Here is a 26,016-nt window from a genome sequence, read left to right on the forward strand (position 1 = left end):
TTATGCGGGCTGTTTCTTTGTCTCCCTATGATCTCTCTTCTCTGGGTGTTTGGTTATGTAGTTCTCTCCTGCATTGATTTAAAGACACAAAATACAACACAACAAGGCACAACACACACAGCACTGAACACAAATGTATTCATGATACTAATAACCCCAAATAAAGGTGAACACCAGAGAAATGACAATTAGAGGATAAGAAAGAAGAAGAGAAAAAAAAGAAAAAAGATAAAAAAAGGAGTACAAAAATGAAATTGGGGGAAAAAAAAGTAAGAGAGAAAAGAAAGAGAATAAAAAAGGAGAGGGAAAAAAAACTATTTATATGGGGAGAAAACTCCAATAGAACAGCCACTAATCCCAATAAATGCCAGCAACAAATACCTAGAGATGAATGCAAACTACAAACAACAACTAATATCAGGCAAGGTGAGGGAAAACAGTAGCAAAAAACAAACAAAAACAAAACAAACAAAAAGAAAAAGTGAAACAATTTCACAAACAAGCATAAAAAACCAATATAATCAACAATCAAGCAAACAACAACAAAAGGACAGAGAGAAAAATATTTTGATAGTGAAGAAAGAGAAGAGAGAGGTGTGTATGAACTTAGAGCAGGGGATTGGAAATTAGATATATAAGTAGGGTGAAATTTTAATGGGGTAAAAAGAAGGAATAGGGAAAATCTAAAGCAGGAAAAGGGTAAGAGAAACAGGACAACAAAAGGGGAAAAGTGAGGAAGAGAGTGTTGGCATAAAGGTAAAGTTGAGATAGAGTAAAATGGTGCTAAAGGAAAGATGAAAATAGGATGTAGAACACTAATCCCAAAATAAAATAAAGAGAAAATAAAATGATTACTACTATTTTACCTTTAAAAAAGGTAAAATAGTAGTAGTAATAATATTGGTTAAAAATAAAAGTGTAATAATTAAAAAGGTAAAATCAAGTGAGGAAAAAAAATATTTAGTTTCTTAAGTAAAAGATGAAAAAAAAGAAAAATGAAAATAAAAATGTGCAGTAGTGAAGGTCATTCACTTCCTCTACTATTCTGTTTGTCACGCCTGTTTCCTAGCCAGGACAGTATTGCAGTTCCCTGCGTTCCACTGCTCCTCAATGTTGTAGGCCACAGTCCTGATTTTCAAGCAGGCAGTACTTCATTGTTTCTTATACTCCTTTATTTGTGTTTACACAAGAGTCAATTTGTGAATCAATCCCTGGGTGGCAGTGTTTCTGGATTGACCTCCGGGTCTATAGATCCTCTCTAGCCAGTGCTTAGATTTTGTTTTCCCTGTGGCACTTAATACCAGTTTGGGGGAATGGGCTTCCCCAGAGCTGGTTCTCTGATCGTTATTCCCTGCTCTGAACCCCAGGTTCCACAAAAACACCTTTCCCCTGCAGTCTCTTAGAGTGTCCCCGATTGGGTGATCCTAGGTATTGGGCTTAGCAATCAAAAGCAAGGATTTAAAGAGGAAAAAAAAAAAAAAGAGCTAGAGCAAGCACACTTCCGATGCTGCCGCGCAAGTCTGTGCAGTCTTTTTTCCCCTTGGGTCCAAGCAGCCGGCACACTGCTAAAATCCCTAGGCTGCCCTTTTACACCCAATTCAGCTATGGGCTGCTTTCTAGAGTTCCCTTCTGTTAGCAGCCTTGTGGATCCCCTTCCACACTCGTGGATCACGCCAGCCCCAAAGGCTGTGGATTCTTTCTGGGCGCAGACTTCCCTGCGTTCGTGTTTCTCTCTCCTGCCTGGGCCACAGACCTCACCTTATCCCAGGCGAAATCTGACCTTTCTGTGGGAGGCGCAGAGCTCCTCTGAATACATGTGCTTGCGCCACTTGGGGACCAGTGTTCCAGGGTTTGTTGCTGTTCACTGGGTTCCGGTGTTGTAGATTCTCGGGGTTTTCAGGCTTCCGACACATCCACTTTCCCCTTCAAGATGGTGCGATCTCCATATCAGAGCTGGTCGCTCCGGGAGGGATCCCAGCAGCAGTGGAGGCTGCCCGTTCAGGGGAACCCCGTCCGGCTGTCCCCCCACAGTCCCCTGGAGTATAGCTGTCCCTCAACTCATAAACGCGCAGGCGCACCATTTCTCTCCACTAATACTAGCAGCAAATATTTTAGCAGCCAATTGCCACATCATTAGTCTTGTACTGACATGTTTGTTGTGTGCAACAGGAAATATTTTGCTTTTGGAGAACAAAAAATAGGTTTATTTGCGTTATGCTTATTAATTTGTGCAGTTATTCAGTGTCTAGTAACTTAATGTTCAAGAAAAAATACTAATTTTTATTAAAATGTTCTATTATTTTATGTTAATTACTCACTTATTTCAGCCCTTTGTATTCAGCATGTCTCTATTGAAATAAACCTACGTTTCTATGAAAATTGAAGCTTTTGTTTTTTGTGGCCCACATAAACTTAAACCTTGTTTATTTGGCCCGTGTTAGCCTTAGAGTTTGACATGCTTGCAGCAGTCGCCAACCAGTGGTCCGTGGACCACTGGTGGTCCGTGAGGTCCGCAAGATTGGTGACCGCTGGACTAGAGAATGGGACTACTAAGCATTGCAGACTGTTGAATTGCACCAAGTGCTCAAAGTCATTTTAATTTATGTGCAACAGATTTTCAAAACCTTAGAAGGAACCAACCCTGTCAGCTTGATCTGAGACTCTAAACTTCCAGAACGGAGATGAATATCTGCTGTTTAAGCCACCCAGTTTGTGGCACTTTGTTACTGTAGCCCCATGAAATGAATCCGGGACCTTTCCTAATTTAGGCAAACCTAGCCAAACATCCATGGGACTGCATACTCCCCGAGGGAGCAACCTTTTCTAAAGGACAGCTGTTAGCAGTCTAAGCTTTCTTGTAAGAAAGCCAGCTCACTGTCTCAAGCTGCTGAAGACGCTCCGCCACCCAATGGATTTAATGTGTCTGATAGATTAAAGTCTATTGTGTCATCCATATGCTTGAAGATTCTTAGATGCACAACCAGTTCAGATTAATTAAAGTCTCCAACACTAACGTGGACCTTTTTTATTTCTAGGAAACCATTACAGGCCTCAAAACAGTTTCTACATCAGATTCTACATATGAAAGCCAGAAAATGTAGTAGTCTTACTTAAAATATTCTTTACTTACTCTTCTCGCCTCCCTAAAAATTACATGTATTTTTCTTTCCATTTTTGGGGTGAGAAGGGGGACAGGGAGGGTTATCGATAGCAAGTGGCCTTTGATCAAGGGACATGATATCAAGTGATAAATTGTCAGTTTTCTGTCAGTCATATTGTCTTGGGTTATAGGTGTTCACTTGAGAGAAGAAACAACTATCAAAGACCAAGAGCCTATTTTCAATTTTATTGTTTGGAATCTGCAATTGCAAAGTTTTGAGGTCATTTCTTAAACCATTGCACAACACATGCACACATATTTAGAAAAGTTATAAAAATGTTCTTTAAAGTTTGGGCTCTAGGAGAATTTATCCTATTTTACAAGGCCAAGCAGAAAAAATATACCCAAATGCACCTCTAATTTTCCCTACAATCTTACTGACATTATTTATAGCTAATGTGTATATACATAGAACTGAGGACATTATTTTACTGCCACAACCTTTATACAGATGTTATGATGACAAGTATATTCTATGCCAAGGGTACTTAATATTCATAAACATTAAGAAACAAACATATCCCCTCTCCAAACCTCTAGCTGGTGTTCACTATTTTTTTTAACTTTTTTATAGGCATAAATATATTTGGAAATGTGTATAAATCACAAACGTACAGTTCAATGGACTTCACACACTGAACAAGCCTGAGTGACCAACCAGACAGACATGGAATACTGTAGCACCCCAGAAACTCCTCCCATACTCCCTTCTGGTCCACACAAGCTTCTCTTTGGTTTTATTTTGTGGTCATTGTAGGTGATCTTTCTTTCTTAGGTGCTCACTGTTTTCTAAGGTGAAGGTTTCCCTTTCTCATTGGATCATGCAACGCTGAGCAGGTTCACATGCTCCCACAACCACCTTTGGGCAAAAATCACCTCAGTCTGGGTATTTCCTGAGCATCCACTCAGAGGGGCCCACTCCCAGGTAGGAGCTCTTATATCTAGACTTGAGAATGACTTGACTGTTCCCGTTTGGAGGCAGAGCTGAGTTCAAACTGCTGTTGTACACCGTTTTTATTTTTTAAAAATATATTTTATTGATTTTTTACAGAGAGGAATAGAGAGTTAGAAACATCAATGAGAGAGAAACATCGATCAGCTGCCTCTTGCACACCCCCTACTGGGGATGTGTTCATAACCAAGGTACATGCCCTTGACTGGAATCAAACCTGGGACCCTTTAGTCCACAGGCCGATGCTCTATCCACTGAGCCAAACCGGTTAGGGCTGTACACTGTTTTTAAAAATCAACCCTTGTCTCCCCTCTAGGTTTTCCATGACTGGGGGAGGGAGCGTGTGTGTGTTTGTGGTGCGACTAGAATAAATACAGTATTGGTACTTGCTGGGGAGGTTTAGAATTACACCTGGTCTCAGAAGGTTCTCTTCTCATGACACCTTAAAATTAAGAAGAAAGGAAAGAGCACAGAAGCAGAACTGATGGACTCACATAAACAGTTAATACCATGTGTCAGGCATTAGGCTGCTACGCTCAGTAAATACCTATTTAATAAATCTATGTCCTTTAGCTCTCTTCTGCAATGAAAATCTGTCCTGGGTGCTCCTCCGTTCCTTCCCTTTCTCCCCGCCCCTTGACTTGGCCTGTCCCATTATTTGCTGCATCATCTGTTCCTTGACTCATCAAAGGAATGTAGGAGGCACAAGAAAGAATGCTGCCCTTGTTTAGTCCATGAAACTTGCTATAACAGGAGCTAAAAAGGAAAAAGAGACCAGAAATAAAGCAGAGATTTGTTATCCATGAAGAAGAGAGGAGTCCATTAAGTATTCTGAACAGCTTAAAATTTGCATATGCAAACTGAAGATGGTGGTCTTCCTATCTCAGGGCTCATTTTAAATTCTTTTCCTGTGTGTTCACTAAGTTGTTGATCCTGAGTGATGATGTCAGTGTCTTCATTTACGATCTTCTAAGCTCAGCTTCTAGGAGCCTGTGAAGATGGCCTGTGCCATCATAAAGAAAGTTCCTAAAAGGCAGTTTCACAACATTAATGGCAAGGAGAGGTTTTTGGCTATTGGTATAAAACAATGATAGCTGCCAAAATTGAGAGGAATATTAGATAAAAGTTTCCATGGTAACGACTTCCTGCAGAAAACGTGATCCGACCTTCAACTGCTGGATAAATGACTTTCATTTTTGAGATGTATTGAGAAACCACGTTGATATCTTGGTCACCTAGAAAAATATGGACGTTATTTTAGTGACGGGAAAGGTATAACAGTCAGAGAGGAGACACGACCAATGTATTTCTCTCAAGTCCTTTGTAATTGTAATTGGGGGAATAGTCCTTTCGTCCTAGAGGTAAAGTGTCCCGGAAGAATAGAAGAGTGGTGATCACAAGTGCCTTTTTGTGTTCCAGGTGTGAATGCAACTCAGGGAAAGGTTGTGGACATCATTGCCTTTAAAGCACTTGGGGAACTGGGCAAGAAAAATGCGTTGAGACATACAGTGGCTTCCTTTCGCTTGCCTGCTCCAGAATCATTTCCATACTATTGCTGGAGAGGCAACGGGACTTCATTTCCAAAAGGAGAGCTGATAAAGAAATACTAATTGCCTACTACAACAAACCCTTAGGCACCTAGCAAAGTTTATTTAAAAAATACCACTCTATAAATCATGTATCTGATAAGAGGCTTATAGTAAAAAAAAATATATAGAAGTCATACAACTCAGTAGAAAAAAATCTGGTTAAAATTGGGCAGAGGATTTGAATAGACATTTTTCCACAAATGTCACACAGATGGCCAACAGACATAAGAAAAGATGCTCAACATCACTAATCATCACGGAAATGCAAATCAAAACCAGAGTGAGGTATCCCCTCGCACCTATTAAAATGGCTGTCATCAAAAAGACAAGGAGTAAGTGTTGGTGACGATGTGCATTGTTGGTAGGAATATAAATGCACACAGCCACTATGGAAAACCTTATGGAGGCCCCTCAAAAAATTAAAAATGGAACTGCCGTATGACCCAGAAATTCCACTCATGAGTATTTATCCAAAGAATATGAAAACACTAAATAAAATATATGCACCCCATGTACACTGCAGTATTATTTTTAGTAGCTAAGATACAGAAGCAGCCTAAGTATCCATCAGTGGATGAACGGATAAAGAAATGTGACATACATGTATATATAGGTGGGCAAAAGTAGGTTTATAGTCTTTATAGTTGTTCGCATGGAAAACAATACAATAATAAGAATACAAGAATAAACTGTGTTCCAAAGCATACTCACAACTGTAAACTTACTTTTGCCCCACACTGTGTATACACATTATTCAGCCATAAGAAAAAAAAAAAAAAGAAATCTTGCCATATGGGACAACACAGATGGATCTTGAGGGCATTATGCTACATGAAATAAGTAAAAAAAGACAAGTATCATATGATTTCACTTATATGTGGAATTCAACAACAACAAAACCAACCTAACAGATACTGAGAACAGATTGGTGTTTACCAGAGGCAGGGGAGTGAGGGGTGGGAGAAATGGGTGAAGGGGATTAAAAGGTACAAACTTCCAATTATAAAGTAAGTGTTGGGAATGTAAAGCTCAGTATGGTGACTGTATTAATAATACTGCATTGCTACAAGAGTAGATCTTGAAAGTCCTCATCACAAGAAAAAAATATATTTTTTGTAACTATGTATGGTGATGGATGTTAACTAGACTTACTTAGGTGATTTCACAATGTATACAAAGATCAATTCATTACGTTGCACACCTGAAACTAATGTTATATGTCAATACAATCTCAATTTTAAAAAAATCACTCTAATACTTAAAAAAGAACTCCTCTCTGGTTCTCACCTCTGGGAATACATTAGATTCACTGGAAGAGACTTTTCTTGCTACCCAATTGAATTAGAATCTCTGATAAGTTGGGGCCAAGGTACTGGTATTTAATTTAAAATGCTCCCCTAGTGGTTCTGAAGTGTAGCCAGGGTTGAGAACCCGTAGGGCCCAGGCTCCCTCAGCCTCCTGGTTGAGTTCCTCTTCCCCAACACCCACCGGCCAGGGTGGGCTTGGTGCTGCCCAGCCAGCAGCCTCTGCCTCAGGGCGCTAAAGAGAACTCCTGGGTAAGCTTGCCTTTACAGCTTCTGGCGTGGAGTACACAGAAGTAGCCAGTGCCTTTCCCCAGGAAGGGCTGCCTCCTCTGCCCTGACTGCTCTCTACCTCCTTGGAACCAGCAGCTGGAATGGCAGGTCTGCCATGGCAGGGCTGCGGAGGAAGCTGGCTGAGCTGCATCCCGAAGATTCAGGGAGGCTGTGCCCGTGTCTTGCAAGCACACTGATTTCTCCCTGGAGAAGAGGAAGGGGTAGTGTATCCTCTCAGTGGACTTCATGCACATGATGTGGTCCTCAAAAGGATTTTTAAAAGGCTGGTGTCTAATGGCCCTAAATGCTGACAGAAATACTGACTGGCTCAAGTGTGGTTCCCATAACGTGCGTCACCAGTGCGCTATGCTGAAAGGGCGGGGTCATCTCCCATGCACCCCTTGACCCATTCACACTAAAAGCTTCTTGTAGAAAGTTGAGATGATGTACTATGATGATTTTCCACAGCCAACCTAAAGTTCAAGAGGTATGTTTTTTCTATAAGTGCAAAACTCCTATATAATAAGAGAGGAATATGCTAATTATCCATCACGCCCTGAGGCATAATGACCAACCACATAACCACCAGATCACGGATCTGCAGGAGGGTGGGGCAGCGAACTACAAGCCCCCGCGGGAGAGCTACGGGAGGGGGCAGGGCAGCAAGCTATGAGCAGGGGCAGGGGAAGCTACAGGAGGGTGGGGCAGCAGGTGGAGAGCTACAGGAGGGCAGCAGCGACCTACTGGCGCATGGATTCATGCGCAGGGCTACCATTAGGTACATAAAAGAGTTTTAAAAACAGTTTTGATTTATAAATGCATTTTCCCTGGTGTGGATGGCTGGGTATGTGTGCTGGGAAGGGACAGGCACATGTTCCCACACACGGGAGGGAGTTGGCCACAGGGGCAGGTTCTGGCCTCTGTCTTTACCGCTCTGGCATCGTGAGTAGCTCCCCCCCTTCGGACCAGCACTGCTGTTCCTGAGTTCCTATGGGACGTGGAGAGGAACAGGCACCTGTGCTTACCTGAGTTATGTTGTAATAATTCTTCTTTTAACATCTGGTATCCATCTCCACCGTTGGCAAGGAAGCTCGGGAGGATCACCTTATACACCTCATCCGTTCTGAGAGGCTCGTAACTGGGCACTCGGCACCGGGTGCAAAGAACATCTAGTTTGACCACTCTGTCCCCAGGTTTTCGGGAAAGATCATACACCACGTGGATTCCTAGAAAAGAAATGCGACTGTATGTTTTCATTGGACCCAAAGGTTCTGTTTTCTGAGAAAGATGTTGGCCACAACCTGGAGTTGGGGCCCTGGGCTTGGTTTTCACTGAGTTTGAGCGTGAAATTTCAGCAGGAGTTGCGGTGACATTGCAGCTACCCTTTCCCGGTTAGGGTGAGTCCTTCTGGGAGGTCTGAGAATGACTGGAGGAAAACTGGCTCTGGCTCAGAATGGGCAAGGACTGACTCTGAGGGGAGAAACTGCATCTTCCTAAAATCCCAAGTGAGTTGGTTCAGTAGCTTTGGAAAATGAGAAATAGATGAGAGGGCAGGTCATTTGTTACAATGTTGAGTACAAAATGGCAATAATTTGGACTTGAGTGACTTCCACAGGACATACAACTTCCCAGCACCGTGCTGGAGCATCAAAACCCGCTGTTCCCTCGACATTCTCCTGGAAAGATGCAGAATGTTTAGGTTACCCCACAGGCAGCAGGCCCGAGCCCGGGCCCCCCACCTTCTGCAGCACCTCAGTCCTAAGTGTTCTGCAGAGGCAGAGCACCACAAACAGTCACACCCAGCGAGCGGGGCCACCGTCTACAGTAAAACAAAACGAGGCCAGGATATGCTCTCAGGGTCAAGAATGTTAATTTGAAGGTTACTGCACTGGGCTGTGGAATTATTGACAAAAGCGTTTCAGAAGTCCTTGGCAATTTCGGGAAAATTTATTTTCATTCGATGTTCACTGGAATTCGTGAGATGAGCAGGGCAGGCAGGTTTCCTCTGCCTTTGGAGACGTTGGAGACTTGCCCCGGTCACCGTGGAACCAGACCACTGTGGGGGTGAGGCCAGGGCTGGAGCCCAACCAGAACAAATGTTCCGCCTAATTCGAACCCCTCGCTTCAATAATCAGGTGTGTCTACGCAGCAGGCTGCCCCTCCCGGAAATCGTCCGTGTTAATAACTGATTGGACGCTGCACGCCTTTGAACCTCTGCAGGGTTCCCGATGGTTATGACTAGGACACAGGAGGGAATTTATTTTATAAAGAGTATTGAATGTTTGAACAACTAAGATTTTAATAGAAACGCCTTCAAGGCAGCTGGCCTGTTAGAGTTAGGAGGGCCTGCACCTGCATAGGGCCCACCTGATGCCAATCGGACTGGGCAATACTCATTTCCAGGCCTCGGGGCTTTGATGCTGACCTCATCTTGGTGGTCTGCGAGTCTGCGTTCTTTAAAAGACTGCACCAGTGTTGGCTAATAGAAAACCTGAACAAGCCTGGCCACAGAGGTCCTGGTGAAGAGGGAGCTCAGCCCACCTGCAGGGAATCCCACCTCACCCAGGAGGCGACTTACCGCCCACCTGCAGGAACTCGCCGGTGGACTGGCCGTAACGGTGCACGCTGTGCTCAAAGGCCTTCTTCAGGGTGGAGCCTTTTACTTGGACCAAGTCAAAGGTGCCTCCGAAGGGTAAGACGGCTGTCAGGCTCTCCCACGTAATCGTGCCTGAGGGTGGTCACAGAGGAGGCAAGAAGGAGCGCATCTTGAGAACAAGCATTCCCCAGACCAGTTTCCTTTAGGGCTGGCGGAGGAGGTGAGGGGGATGGGAGGCGATTAGGTCAGCACTCCCATGCCTTCCCAGCCTGAGCAAGATGGCAGGAGCTTGTGACCAGCTGTGGCTCCCAAGTTGCCTGTGCCTTGCCGGGATCTCCTGGTGTGAGGCTGGATCTGTGTTGAGTGTTAAGCATTGCTTAGGTCCTCCAGGCAGACAGCATTTCCCTGCCGCCTGCCCCTGATTGACAACGCGACGAGCTTGGGGCTTACACCAAAACGGACTGGTTTTGAGAGTATATCAGGCAAGACAGCCAGGGTGTCTGAGCAGCTGTCTGGCTGGTGTATTTCACCATATAATATAACCCTGGATATCGGTAAGTGCACGAAAAGGACTGAATCCAGTGGTATGTTCCCCAGCACAAAAGACAGTGTTGCCTTTCTCTTTCCAGATAGCAGCGTGGAGGCTGCCAATATCTTGCATGAATCAGCGACAATTTCCATTTAACTTTGTGAGTCAGAAGCTTAGATCAAGCTTGGGGTCCACGAACCCCAGTCTGCTGCCTCCACATGCAAATACACCTGAGAACACTTCAAGTGTGTGTGTGTGTGTGTGTGTGTGTGTGTGTGTGTGTGTGTATGTGTGTGTGTATGTGTGTGTGGCCCCTCTGGGCTAGGCAGGACTGAGTAGCAGTCAGCTCGAATTGACACTGGTGTGTGCAGGCAGCAGAGCTCAGCTGAGCTGCCCGTGGGCGTGGCCACCCCAGCCCAGGCCCCAGCCTGGGAAGCATACCATTGTTTCGCTCGTCAATGGGAGACCGGATGCCACCGCCGTTTAAAATGCACATGGACACGTGGTTCCAGGACATTTCATCCAAGTGTCTGAGGTTGTTGTTAATCTGCAACGGCAGCAGAGTTTGCGTGAGTTATTCTGGGTCTTCCTCCTTGGGATCCGGTCCTGGAATGTGGTTGGCTCTCCTGAGGAAATGAAGCTGCTTCTCCCTGCTCCGGTGTTCCCAGAGAGCTCTCAAGAGTCATCAGAATGAGAAGCAAAAATAAGACATGATGACCCATCTCAAGCTCCGAGCCCCTCTCCAAGACCCCGTGCTCTCCATGGGCCTCAGCGAACGGGCTCTGAGTCAGGATGGGCCTCCGTGCAGACTGGCCCTCCAGGGCTGGCCCCACACTGGATCCTGAAGGCGGAACCTGAAAGCCTTTTGACTCCAGGCCTCAGGCCCACAGGGACCCTGGCCTCCACGTCCAGGTCACCAGCCAATTCCCAAGCAGCTATTTTGAAGGCCCAAGGACAGCCTCCTAAAACTGGGGAGAATCAGTTGCATTCTTACTTTCATTTTACAAAATATATGTTTAGATACAAGAAATAAAATGAATATATTCTCGTTTGGAAAAAAAAAATAGTGCAAAACGGAGAGTTTTCTTACCCTGGCCCCAGTCTCTTAGCAGAGAGGTAAGCACTGCTTACGGCCTGGGGTATTTCCTTCGGGACTTTCCTCTAAACATCACACATACTGGCGTCTCTCTAGCTACTTCCCTTGGTTTTACCGTGGAGAGAACACTGTCATTGACTTGGCAGACATTTACTGGGCGTGGCTGTGTCCTGTGGGTGTGGGCTTTGCATCTGACCGGAGAGACTTTGGCTCAGCAAAGCCCCCAAGGGGTGGGCAGAGAGGTGCTTTCCGTGGGTCATTTTGCTCAGCCACAGGAGTGGTTATCATCATTGTTAATGTGTGTTGTCACCCTCTGCTTGTGAAGGAGGTTCTGGTCCCACAAGGCCTCGTTCTCTGAAGCCAAAGGACAGACCAGGGAAATATAGTCTCCAAGTTAGGCCCAAGCAGATGTGTTTTATCTACTGTGTCTACATTCTCAGAGGAGCAGAGTTTGTGTATTTTAATCATCTTATAGGAAAAGCAACATTCAAAATTCAGACATCCAAAAATGAACACCTTACTATAAAGGCTTCAGTCCTTGCAGATCAAAGCGATGGTCAGCTGGTCTCATTCACACCCCTTCCCAAGGTGCTCAGTGTGAATCCTGCCCAGCTTTTGTCTGGGCACTGATTTTGTTTTAAATGCTCAATTCTATAACTATCAGGTTGTCCCCCTTGCATCTCCCCTCCCTTGGCCTGGGCCCTGCATCCCTGTGGACCACTCACCATGGCATCACAGATCAGGTTGCCCATGTTGCACTCTCGAAAGCGGCATGACTCACTGGAGCCATCCAGGTAGACGATGGTTTTCCCCAACTCTTGGGAAGAATAGTTATCTAGTTTTATCCGCCATTTGTTAATGTCTGCTTTTATGTTCGGATCTAGAAGAAAAATAAATCACCAAAAAAATCAGTCTGTAGTTAAAGCCGGTCTCACACTGGCCTCCATTTTGAGGAAGGAATCAAACACCATTCCGCCTGCCTGTGTGAGGACGCGTTGCTTTACCGTGCTGATGTACCTTTTGGTTTTGACTATGCAATCTCCTTAGGAGCCTCTATTCTGTTTCCCGGTACTAAGACCTGGAATGAACCTTTATTTGAAGACGTGCGGAGTATCCGAACATCAGTTCATCACCTCTGAGTCCCTGCTGGCCCACCTGTGATGGCACTGCTGGTGCTGGTGGGGATGAAGGCCCGGGGCAAGTACACAGGCTGCTGAGGTCCAGCTGTCTGTGTGGCCGGCCCCTCCCTCTGGCTGTTGGGAGGTCTGTGTGGCTGTGGGGGGAACACTGCGGCCCCTCAAGGCCCCCTTTCCTTGATCTGATCACGCTAAGCAGCAGACGGCGGGTGAGAGGTGTAGGAGTGTGTCTATGTATACTGGATGAAAATGGATGACATAAAATGTATTTTTTACTCTGAGTCCCAGGCCAAAAAGGAAGAAAGATACTCCTTCATTTGATAAGTAATGCAGCTGCCGCCCCTGAGCTGGGGCAACTTGCCCCAGACACACTACTGCCGGGTGGGGCAGGGCTGGGGCCCTGCTCTGCCAGGTCTGAACCCCTTTGCTTCAGTCGTCAGCTGTCCTCTGGACGTGAGCTGAGAGTGGCTTTCCCACACCAGGGCCACGCTTGAAATGCCCAAGAGACAGGACAGTGTCTGATGTTAAAAGGACTCAAAAAAAAGCAAATGGGGATTTGTGGCATTTGGGCATGTTTTAAATCTCTTTATCCACATAAATGATAAATTCAGGGAGAAGCCCAATTCTACAAAAGTATGATAGACTTGTCTTGAAATATTAACAGAAAAAGGGAGGGGAAATTCAGCCACCTGATTTTGGGGTTAGTGGAACAGGGCCCAGGGTTTCACGTACCTTCAGGAACGCTGCTGTTGAGAAGAATGGGGTTTCCATGGGACGTGATGACATTTCCTTTTGCATCAAACTCGACCTTCAAATAGCCTAAGTATTTGCCAAAAGCATAGGCCTGGACCACGGGAACCTTCCGTCCGTCATCGGAGGTGACTATGAATGGGTAGTTCCCCGCCGGCACCTCTTTGGAAGGTGGGGTGCCTAAAATAAAAGGGCCAAAGCCGATCAAGTCCGCTCTTGTACACGGCTGGCTGCGGGCCAGCGGGCCACTGGCCCGAGGACAGTGAATTCTGAATTGATGACTTGCCAGCTGCTGCTCCACACAGCTGGTCTTTCAGAGCCCGCTGGGGCACCTGCCCATGTGTCCGAACGCCCCTTTGCCACACAGATCCTTCCATTCTCCACTCAGCAGGCATTTGCTAAGCTGTTCCTGAGGCCAGGGCGCTGTGCCTGGTGCTGTGGGGATGAAAAGATGCGATGCCGCTAAGATGATCCTCCCTCCCTCCTGACCCGGCCCTATTCTCACTAGCCACTTCACTTCACTGCACTGTAGTTTCCGTAAAAGGGGGGAAAGAGCTCCTACTTCGCAGGGCTGCTGCGCGGATTCACTGTCTGAACTCCCTGGCCCAGTGCCGGGCACATGGTAGATAAAGAATGTGTACTTCCTTCTCTTGTGCGGTGATGGCAGCCTCGAGACACGCTAGACTCACACTCCAGACCTTAGCATCGTTAATGAACGTGAACAGAAATGACAAAGGGCTGTCTTCAGGTTTTGCTGCTAAATCCTGGGTTCCCTCAGGTGACTTCGGAAGAGCCACATTCATCCTCCGGCTGAATGTGACCAGCACGCACACTACCTGTCCACCCGGCCAGACCTCACAGGGGGGTTCTGCTGATTTCCGTCTCAAAGGGGACCCCTGTGGGAGCCGCTCATCACCTCACTGTGCCTCCTGGGCATGTGCCTGCATGAGGGTGGGGGGCCCGGGCACAGGCCACAGGGAGCCTTGCGTCACCAGGCACGTTTCAGTTCTGTAACCGCACCCCTCCTTCGGGCACGCTGCCGTTCATCTCTTCCTCCTCAGAGACAATGACCTAGTTTGGGTTGTCTGATAGAACGGATACCTTGACCTGCCACTGTTCCTATCGCCTCCGTCCTTCCTACCAGATGTTAGGGGTCCAGGGAACTTCAGCAGGCATTGCTTACTCACACGGACCAGTTATGGGAGTCAGCCAAGAGCCAAGCCGGGGCTATATCTCATTTAATCCTCCAAGAATCTCATGAGGTAGGTCCTATTATGATCCCCATTTACAGACTAGCAGACTGATTGTCATAGGCTTGTGCCCAAGGTCACAAGGCTGGTATGCGCAGGGCACATTGAAAAGCAGGCTGTGAGGCACTGAAACTGTTCTCTCCACACCCAACACAGCCCACGATGTTCTGTTCTACGGCCGACAAGAGCTGGTTGCCACAGGCCCCTCACCGAGCCAGATGCAAGCCCGGGCGGCCCCTCAGGCCCTATGCTGTGTCTGAGCTGCAGTGAGTGTGATGGAAACCCACCCCTGCTCTGCTCCTGTGCGAAGGGCACCCCTCCAGCTCAGTACCCACAGACAAGTGCTGCAAAGGCCAGCACTTCAGAAGCAGGGAGGGCTGCTGCTAACCTTCATTCCCCATTTTCCTGCTCCCTCTGGAAAATAAAATAAAAAAGAAAAAGAAGACGGTCTTAGCACTTTATTCTTACGAAAGCACCTGACTGGAGCCGGGCAGGCCTTGTCCCATCTCCACCTGCAGTGTACAGTTTGATGGGCTGTGGCAGCTGTGGATGATCTGGAGCAGTGCACAGCAGCAGGGAAGATCAACATTCTGTTCTGTGCTGGTCCTCCTTTGGGCACGCCTGGAACCCGCTTTTAGGGGGTCAGGAGGTGTGGCAGGCCCCTCCCACCTTCTCAGCTGGGAAGAGTTACAGGAGGTGGTTCTCTGAGCCCCGAGAAGCTTGGGGAGGCGCAGTTCCCAATATACCCACAAGGTGGCGCAAAACACACGTCCAGGAGGAAACGGCACTAAATGCGTTTCGGAAAGGACGTCTGGCAGTTTCCTGGAAACCCAAGAGAAGGGTTTACCTGTATGTTTCTGCCTTCCATAGACACATCTGAACTTGAACAGAATGTTAATGTTAGAAATCTGAGCTACACATCCCAGCTCCCATCCGGCAGGGAACATTCTCCACTTCTGAAAGCCCATGATGTTCCTTTTCTTAGAAGAAGAGACGCGTCCTCGGTGTCTTACCTGGACTCAATCAGGTACTGGGAGGCCACTTCCTCTGTGGCGAATCCCTGCCTCCACGGCAGAGCCCTCTCTGCCCCCCCCCCCCCGCCCCACTTGGAAACCCTGAAAACCACAGGCAGAGAAAACAACGCCGGACTCCACATTTCCCACACCATTCTATTTTCTGCTAAAGACGTTCATACCCAAAACATCCTCTCCACACATCTGTCTTTAGAAACCCAGCTCGTCATCTTGGCAGGAGTTATTCACCAGAACTCTACTCCAGCCACGGGGCAAAAAAATAATCTGGGAGTCAAACTTGCAGAAGCAGAAGTTGTGGGATGGCATTTAGAGTTAGTCAGTGGGGCATTTCCTAGCACAGGGTGGGTGCCTGAGAGACCCTAACAGGGAGCCCCGCCTGGGAGACCTGGTCATAGCAGCCCCTCAGGACCCTGATGGTTCCAAGGCCAGAAGGGGCTGAGAAGGTGGGTCATGGTGACCCGGTGCCAGGGAGCAGGTCGTTCACATGGTTTCCAATCCGCTGAATGAATTATAGGTGGTTTTAAAAAATATTTTTATTGATTTCAGAGACAGGAAGAGAGAGAGGAACATCAATGATGAGAGAGAATCATTGATTGGCTGCCCCCTGCACGCCCTATACTGGGGATCGAGCCTGCAACCTGGGCATGTACCCTTGACTGGAATCGAACTTGGGACCCTTCAGTCCACAGCCTAACACTCTATCTATTGAGTCAAACTGAATAGGGCTATAGGTATTTTAAAAAAAATCCTCACCCAAGAACATGCTTATTGATTTTAGGGAGAAGGGAAGGAAGAGAGAAAGAGATCGAGAGAGAGAGAGATCAGTTGTTTTCCAGTACTTGCCCCAACTGGGAATAGAATTTGCAACCCAGGTATGTGCCCTGACCAGGAATTGAACCCCCAACCTTTTGGTGTACAGGACAGCACTCCAACCAACTGAGTCACACCGGCCAGGGCAAATTATAGAATACTAGAGGCCCAGTGCATGAAATTCATGCACTCGAGTGGGTCCCTCAGCCTGGCCTGCGCCTTCTTGCAGTTCAGGAGCCCTTGGGGGATGTCTGACTGAAGGCTTAGGCCTGCTCCCCCGGGGAAAGCTCCCCTAAGGGAAAGCCTAAGCCGTCAGTCAGACATCCTTAGCGCTGCTGCAGAGGTGGGAGAGGCTTCTTCCACTGCCTCTGTGATTGCCAGCCGTGAGCCCAGCTCAGGGCTTCTGGCTGAGCAGTGCTCCCCCTGTGGGAGCGCACTGACCACCAGGGGGCAGCTCCTGCATTGAGCATCTGCCCCCTGGTGGTCAGTGTGCATCATAGCAACCAGTCATTCTGCCATATGGTCGATTTGCATATTAGCCTTTTATTGTATAGGATTTTAATGCAATCCATATTATGTTCTTTTTTCCTTTTTATTGAATTTGTTGGGATGACTCTGGTTAACAAAATTATACAGATTTCAGGTGCACGATTCCACAGCACATCATCTGCATACTATGGTTTTTCATATATATGGGAATCAGTTTAAGAACTTCCAAACTGCTATAAAGGACTGGATAAAAATAATTGGTAATTAGCATATTTCACATCATTGCTTCTAAGGGACTTCAGTCTTTCTTTTGAATTACTTGGAAGTGCGCACTTCCAGCAGACACTGTTTTATCTGTCTGCTTCTCTACATCTCCTCAGGCAAGGTCACCTTTATCTGATGCCTGGCCACAGCAGCCTGAGTGACCTTTCTGAAACAGTACGATCATGTGCACCCTGGTTTAAAATATTTCCTACTGGCCCTAGGCAAAGCAATGCAATTTTTGGCGTGAATATCATAAACTGTTGTACCTACACGATGTGGCTCTTTCTCTCTTTACCAGCTTCATCTAGATTCTAGACCAGGGGTGGGCAAACTTTTTGACTCGAGGGCCACAATGGGTTCTTAAACTGGACCGGAGGGCCGGAACAAAAGCATGGATGGAGTGTTTGTGTGAACTAATATAAATTCAAAGTAAAGGAGCGGAGGGGAGAGCAAGAGAACCGGATAGAACAGCCGGATCTGGCCCGCGGGCCGTAGTTTGCCCACGGCTGTTCTAGACCACCAGCCCTGCATGTCAGCAGTCTGTCCTTTCATTCCTAGACCACACCCACCTCCACAGCCTTCCAATAGGGTCTAAGACCTGGAGCTAGAGACCTACAGGAGAATTGCGTCATTTTGCTTCAGTTTATTCATCCGTGAAGTGAAGAAAATAACAATACCTGCCTTACAGGGTTGTTGGGAGGATTAAAGAAGTTAATGCAACAAGTGAAGCCGACTTAGGTAATTGCTCAATAAGATTAAAGATAATCAGCATCAAGCTAACTCTTGGACATCTTTCTGATCTTAGCCCAAATGTCATGTCCAGATGTCATTTCCTCAGGAGAACACTCCTATCACCCTGAGAATGACCTTCTCCCCCACAGGCGCCTTATGTCATCCTTAACTCAGAATGTCCTATATCCCCATGTTTCCTTGCTGTCTCTGAGCCTTTCATGTATGTGGGGTCGCTGACTCTCTCATGTATGTGGGGTTCCCATGTGTGTGTATGTTAGTTAAATTTGGTTATTTTCTCTTGTTAATCTGTCTCATAATTTAATTATTAGACCAGCTGGAATAACCTTGAAGGTAAGAGAAAATTCTCTTCCCCCCTAAAATGTGACATGATTGACTGACTTGCACACTTTAAGAATCTGATCAAGGTCATTGTGCAGAAGGGACTATTCCACGATGTGATCACTGCCTGGGATCCAGGCCAAAAGAGACTGCTTCCTGAATTCCCAGGCTGTCGGGTTGACCCCCTCCTGCTCCCCAGGCATGCTGGTTCCTGGCACAGGCTGTTACCCTTCCCCAGGCAAGTTTGCAAGTCACCTTCCTCTTATCTGGGGCAGGTCACACCCCAGTGCCCTTATCCATCCTGCCCTGTTTCTATAGCTCCTGAGCACCTGCCACGTTGCACTGACATCCACATCATCTTGCCACCGCCCAAGACGTGTCTCCCTCACGTGTAAAGTCCCTTAATAATGTTGGGGTGGATGTGTGCCCACCAACTCCCCACAATTAAATTTCCTCAACTAAAACTCATTTGGGCTCCCAAAGCAAATCAGGAGCTGGGAGTCAAGAGAATGGGTTTTGGTGCAAGCTCAGTTTCAATCTGGTTTCATGATCCTGGGGCGAGACATGGAGTTCCTGGGGTCCACATGTACTTTCTAAATCTATAAAGAGAGATTTGATTAGTGTTTTAAGCCAAAAGTGGTTTAAGGTTTCTTTGTTGTTGTTGTTTAAAGCTCTGAGCATGTTTTGCACACAGGAAATTGTGTGGCAATGAGAGCCGTAAAGCAGGCTGCCCAGGTCGTGAAGCATGAGGTGAAGTCTGGCTTTAGGTTCTGCCCCGGCATTCTTCAGGGCACCGTGTGGACACTGCTGGCCCGGGTGCCCTCCATGCCCACCAGTGAGCCAGCTGTCGTGTGCCCTGCCTCTTGTACAGGAGCAGCTCTGGGTGCCCAGGGCTCCCTCCCATCTTCACAGCAGAGGTAAGAGGTGGTTGGCAACTGGAGTGCTGAGTCATGGTCTCCCTGGCCATCTCTGTACCCAACCATGATGTGCCCACTGCCATGTCCCTTCAGGGAACCCAAGGGGCCATGTGATATTGTCCATATCCAGACTGTGTTTCTCTTTTTTGCACATGGTTCAATTTACTGCTCAGATTCCTGCTCTTGGGCTTTCAATGACAACTGGGAGGTCTGAAAGAGATTAATGATGCGTCTTCACGTAGTACTCAGCATAGTACCCAGAGAGGATGGTCTACAGCAGCAATTTTCTTTTCTTTTTTTAAACATTGAATTTATTGGGGTGCAGGTTTCAAAAAACATCATCTGCCCACATGGCATGGTGCACGCATCGCCCCAAGCAAAGTCTCTTTCCGTTCCCATTCCCCCGCCCCCCTTTGCCCACCTCCACCTAGCTCCCTCTGGCTATCACTGTTTGTTGTGTGTGTCTATGTGTTATGTATATATGGCTTTTTGCTTAATCCCTTCACCTTCTTTCATCGTCCCTCAAACTCCCTCCCCTCTGACAGCTGTCAGTCTGTTCCATGCCTCTGCTTCTATTTTGTTCATCAGTTTATTTTATTCATTAGATTCCATATATAAGTTGGATCATATATGGTACTTGTCTTTCTATGACTGGCTTATTTCACTTAGCATAATAATCTCCAGATCCATACATGCTGTCACAAAAGAAGCTTTCTTTCGTTTTTACAGCTGCATAATATTCCATTGTGTAAATGTAACACAGCTTTTTTACCCACTTATCTGATGAGCACTTGCGCTGCTTCCAAGTCTTGGCTATTGTAGATAAGGTTGCAATGAACATAGGGGTGCATACTAGTATATTCTTCTGAATTGGTATTTCGGGTTTCTTCGGATATACACCCAGAAGTGGTTTCACTGGGTCAAAAGGCAGTCCCATTTTTAATTAAAAATTTTTTTAAATATGTTTTTATTGATTTCAGAGTGGATGAGAGAGGGAGAGATAGAAACATCAACGATGAGAGAGAATCATTGATCAGCTGCCTACTGCACACACCTTACTGGGGATTGAGCCTGCAACCCAGACATGTGCCCTGATGGGGAATTGAACCATGGGTTGATGCTCAACCACTGAACCATACCAGCTGGGCTTGAGGTCTTTTTTGGTTCTATATAAATTTTTGGAATATTTGTTCTAAATCTGTGAAACATGCCATTGGTATTTTAATAGGAATTGCATTGAATCTATAGATTGCTTTGGGCAGTATGGGAATTTAAATGATGTTAATTCTTCCAATCCATGAACACGGTATATGCTTCCACTTTTTGTATCTTTCTCAATTTCTTTCTTCAGTGTCCTATAATTTTCTATGTACAGATCTTTTTACCTCTTTAGTTAAATTTATTCCTAAGTACCTTATTTTTGTTGTTGTTGTTGTTCCAATAGTAAATGGGATTGCTTTCTTAATTTCTCTTTCTGATAGTTCATTATCCTATATAATAAAAGCCTAATATGCCAAGTGTCCGGTCATTCGGTTGTCCATTTAACCAATCAGAGCGTAACATGCTAATAATATGCTAAGGCTGCTCAACCGCTCGCTATGACATGCACTGACCACCAGGGGGCAGACGCTCAACACAGGAGCAAATAAATAAAATCAGAAATGAAAGCGCTGCTCAGCCAGAAGCCAGACTCATGGGTGGCGAGCACAGCGGTGGTGACAGGAGCCTCTCCTGTCTTCGCGGCAGCACTAAGGATGTCCGACTACCAGCTTAGGCCTGCTCCCCGAGGGCTCCTGGGCTGTGAGAGGGCACAGGCTGGGCTGAGGGACCCCACCCCCCGTGGACATGAATTTCGTATACCGGGCCTCTAGATGGTGTATAAAAATGCCACCTGTTTCTGAATATTAAATTTTGTATCTGCTACTTTGCCAAATTTATTTATTAGATCTAGTTTTTCTTGTTTTTTTTTTTTTTTTTTGGTGGAGTCCTCAGGGTTTTCTATGTACAATATCATGTCATCTGTGAATAATGACAGTTTTGCTTCCTCCTTCCCAATTTAGTGCCTTTTATTCTTCTTGTCTGAGTGCTGTGGCTAGGACTTCTAGTATTGTGTTGAATAAGAGTGGTGAAGGCAGACGTACATCCCTGTCTTGTTCCTGATATTAGGGCAAATGCTTTTGCCCATTGAGTATGATGTTGGCTGTAGGTTTGTCATATATGGTCTTTATTATGTTGAGGTATAATCCCTCTATTCCCACTTTGCTGAGAGTTTTTTTAAAATCATAAATGGGTGTTGGACTTTATCAAATACCTTTTCTGAATCTATTGATATGATTATGTGATTTTTAGCCGTCATTTTGTTTATGTGATGTATCACATTTATTGATTTGTGAATATTGTACCAACCCTGCATCCTTGGAATAAATCTCATTTGTTCATGGTATATGATATTTTTAATGTATTGCTAGATATAGTTTGCTAATATTTTGTTGAGGATTTTAGCATCTATGTTCATCAGGGATCTTTGTCTATAATTTTCTTTATTTCTAGTCTCTTTATCTGGTTTTGGAATTAGGATAATGCTGGCCTCATAAAAAGAGCTTGGAAATCATCCCTCCTCTTGAATTTTTTGGAATAGTTTGAGGAGAATAGGTGTTAGTTCTTCTTGGAATGTTTGGTAAAACTCACCTGTAAGTCCATCCAATCCAAGACTTTTGTTTGATGGGAGGTTTTTTTTAAATTACTGCTTCAATTTCATTAGTTGCAGTTTTTCTGATTCCTCCTGATTTAGTTTTGGAAGATTGTGTGTTGCTAGGAATTTATCTATTTCACCCAGGTTGTCCAATTTCTTGTCATATAGTTGTTTATAGTATTTTCTTACAATCCTTTGTAATTCTGTGGTGTCAGTTGTTACATCTCTTTCATTTCTGATTTTATTTATTTGGGTCCTCTTTCTTTGTTTCTCAATGAGTCTGCATCAATCTTGTTTATCTTTTCAAAGAACCAGCTCTTGGTTTCATTGATCCTTTGTATTTTTTTTCTTTAGTTTGATGCTATGTCATTTATTTCTGCTATGATCTTTATTCTTTCTTCTACTTCCTTTGGGCTTTTTTTGTTACTCCTTTTCTATTTCTTTTAGGTATAGATTGTTTATTTGAGATTTCTCTTTCTTGTTGAGGTAAGGCCTGTAGTACTATGAACTTCCCTCTCAGGACTGCTCTCTCTGTATTCCATAGATTTTGGGTTGTATATTCATTTTCACATGTCTTCAGTAACTTTTGACTTCTTTCTTGATCTCATTGTTAACCCAGTCAATGTTTAATAACATGTTATTTAGCCTCCATGTATTTGAAAGTTTTTCACTTTTTTTTTTATTGTTGATTTCTAGTTTCAAACGATTGTGGTCAGAGAAGATTCTTGATATTATTTCAATCTTCTTGAATTTCTTAAAACTTATTTTGTGGTCTAACATGTGGTCTATCTTTGAGAATGTTCCAGGTGAACTTGAGGAGAAAGCATATTTTGCTGCTTTGGGATGAAATGTTCTGTAAATATCAATTAAATCCATCCAATCCAGTGTGTTAAGGCTGCTGTTTCTTTATTTTTTTTGTCTGGAAGATCTATCTATTGATGTTAGCAGAGTGTTAAAGTACCCTACTATGTCAGTATTGCTGTTGATCTTTCTCTCAATGTCCATCAAGATTTGCTTTACATATTTAGGTGCTCCTATGTTGGGTACATGTATGTTTACAAGGGTTATAACCTTTTGTTGGATCAATGCCTTTAGTATTACGTAGTGACCTTCTTTGTCTCTTTTATTGCTTTTGTGTTGAAGTCTATTTTGCCTGATATAAGTATTGCTACCTTACCTTATTGTTTTTTCCCATTTCCATGTGCATGGAATTTTTCCCCCATCACTTCCCTTTCATCTGTGTACATCTTTAGTTCTGATGTGGGTCTCTTGTAGACAGCATATATATGGTCATGTTTTCTTATCCATTCATGTCTTTTGATTGGAACATTTAGTCCATTTACATTTAAGGTTATTATTGACTAGAAGCCCGGTGCATGAAATTTGTGCATGGGTAGGGTCCCAAGGCCTGGCCAGCAATCAGGGCTGATTTGGGTCTTCCTTCCCCCAGCTGCCAGTTGGGCCCTTCCTTCATTCTGAACTGCCCCCTGGTGGTCAGTGCACATCATAGCAAGCAGTCGAACTCCTGGTCAGTTGAACTCCCGAAGGGACAATTTGCATATTAGCCTTTTATTATATAGCATAAGTTATTTATTACCATTTTAGTCTTTATACTTCTTAAAGTGGGCCCTTTAATATTCCTTGAAATGCTGGTTTGGTGGTAATGGACTTTAACTTTTTTGTCTGAGAAGTAGAACAGCAATTTCAACCATTTTCATTTAATGGTACACATAAAGTAATTACTAAAATTCTGCGCTACACCAAAAAATATATTACAGTTTTTGCCGATCTGACAAAAAATAGGTATAATTTTTATTCATTCACACTGGACGGCTATTGGTGTGTTGGCTGTTGTCATTTCTTGACAACCTAAGGGAAAAGAGCTCAGTGCCTCTGACTAAATAGCAGGTATTGCATGTTTTTAAAATTCTTGTGGCACACTGTTTGAAAATCACTGGTCTACATGAAGCTGGCCTGAAACCCAACCCAATCCTATAACCAGTCAGGGCTGCACTCAACCCTGACTGGTTATAGGAGCATCAAATCAGGGAGCTCTGCATGGAATGGGCTTCCACATCATTCACTCACTCTGCAAACCTGTACAGAGCTCCAACACCTGCCCAGTGTTGTGGATGTCCACTGCCCACGGGCCAGGCCTAAGGTCTTTGTTTCATCTGTATGGGTCGGGAGAGGTTGCTCAATGGAAACAGAGCAGGGAAGGAGTGCTACCTCCTTCTCTTCTGTAGGATCTAGCCTTCCCATGGCTTAGTACCCATCCAGATACCAGACTTCCCATTCACTTTTTACATTACAGAACCGGGCTTTATGAAACAAATGACAAATAAAAACAAGAGCCATAAAAACAGTCATTCTGAAACCAAGGCTCCTTATGACTTTCATTTAGTTTTAGATCTTAGCTCTAGAAATCATATTCCCCTCCCCCACACCCTTACCCCTCAGAGACCTAACCTTTTCTCCTGGATAATCAGCAACCCCAGAGGCAGCAGGGGACAGTAGCCTGCAGCTGAGTAATGGTCACAAGACCAGGACCTCTGGCAGGCTAAAGATAACATCTTAACCTAAGTTATGCTTCAGTTCCTGATCCCTAAGGTGGAATGACCCCCTGGCTACTTTCCCATGAGACCAGACAGAGGGACCCCAGGAAACACCTCAGAACTATCCTCCACTCACTAACAGTGTTCTTTTCAGAAGCAACACCTAATTTCTGGAGATTAATAAGGAGGTACACACAACCACAAATTCATGTAAACCTGATACCTCTTTTAGGGAAAATCAGTATTTAGCTGGAGAAGGCAATCCCAAGGTAGTGGTCACATCCAGTGGTCCAGTGGGAAGTGCTGTGTTTGTGCTCAGTGAGGGGTCTTGACAGCTGATTCCCACCAACCATTCCTTTCAGTTGGGTTGGAGAGCAAGGGAGTGTGCAGTACACAATTTAAATAAAGAGAACCTGGAGATAACTGGCACGGAAGACCCAAGCTCTGCTTCCACAGCCCGACAAGGTCTTTACAAATTCCCCTATAGAGGAGCCTCAGAGAGCTTAGAGGTAAAATTACGTTCTCTGCAGTACCCGCGAGAAATTATAAACTGTTCTGCCAGAAAACATTTTATTTCCCCTAATTTTGGAAAGTAAGCAATCAGCCTGTTTGCACGGATGACTTTCTGGGGAACAGGGTGTTCGAATGGAAGGGATCAATCCTGTTATTCTGCAGATAGAGAAACTGATGTCTACTTTCACCCAAGGCCAGAGCCAGCCAGGCTGGCTGGTATAACCCAAGAATAAGTTAGAGCCGAGAGACAGCACCTTAGGAGTTGGTCCGCCTTCAAGGGCTGACACAGAACAGAGTCCCCGGGAGTACCTGCTGCCTCTTTCAACCTGCACTCACCTTACTACCTTTTTCTCCAAAGGCAACAACCTGGATTAATTCCTTCAGAGAAGATATGTGCGTCCCAGCCCTTGTCCTTGCAGCTGTAACATTTTGTAAGCCTGGTGAGGGGAAGCTCTCTCCTCTTCATTCGGACATGTGCACAGGGGTTGTAGTCAACAGAACCTTGACTGATGCTCAACATTTGCAGAGGGGCTGTTTATGTACTGTTTCTGTCATGCCTCATTTAAAGCTGAGTTTTAAAATTTTTTTCATTATTTTATTTTTTCAACTCAATTAATTGGGGTGACGTTGGTGAATAACAGAATCTAAGTTTCAAGTGTACAATTCTACAACACAATGTATGTATATTGCATTGTGTACTCACCACCCAAAGTCTAATCTCCTTCCATCAACATACATTTGATCCCTTAAGGCTTAAGGGGTCAAACGGAGACTTCCAGGCTTCAATCTTCCCTGACCCTGCAGCTGAATTTTCAAAACTATGGGCCAGCTACAACACAATGAAATTAATTTAACAGGTAGTAACTGCATTAATCAAATTAAGTAACAAAATAGAAAAAGTGCTGGGTGCAATCCAGATTTTTGTGATATTCTTTCAGGTGTGTGTGTGTGTGATGCTGTGTGTGTGTGTGTGTGTGTGTGTGTGATGGTGTGTGTGTGTGATGGTGTGTGTGTGAGATGGTGTGTGTGTGATGGTGTT

The 26,016-nt window shown here is 45.1% G+C and overlaps 1 protein-coding gene across 1 annotated transcript in view; it reads right to left on the reverse strand.

The window, feature by feature from the left end:
- Positions 1-3,354: 3,354 nt before the first annotated feature.
- Positions 3,355-26,016, reverse strand: part of NT5E (5'-nucleotidase ecto) — a 54,013-nt gene continuing 31,351 nt past the window's right edge. Inside the window, exons 4-9 of the mRNA XM_080663229.1 lie at positions 13,365-13,562; positions 12,222-12,376; positions 10,842-10,947; positions 9,854-10,003; positions 8,301-8,501; positions 3,355-5,347 (exon numbers count right to left, since the gene is read on the reverse strand). Of these exons, the coding sequence (XP_080519355.1) occupies positions 5,184-5,347; positions 8,301-8,501; positions 9,854-10,003; positions 10,842-10,947; positions 12,222-12,376; positions 13,365-13,562 (974 nt within the window). The 3' untranslated portion in view covers positions 3,355-5,183. The remainder of the gene's footprint in view (positions 5,348-8,300; positions 8,502-9,853; positions 10,004-10,841; positions 10,948-12,221; positions 12,377-13,364; positions 13,563-26,016) is intronic.

The sequence above is a fragment of the Plecotus auritus genome, assembly GCF_963455305.1.
Source record: "Plecotus auritus genome assembly, chromosome: 4".
Classification (NCBI taxonomy): Eukaryota; Metazoa; Chordata; class Mammalia; order Chiroptera; family Vespertilionidae; genus Plecotus; species Plecotus auritus.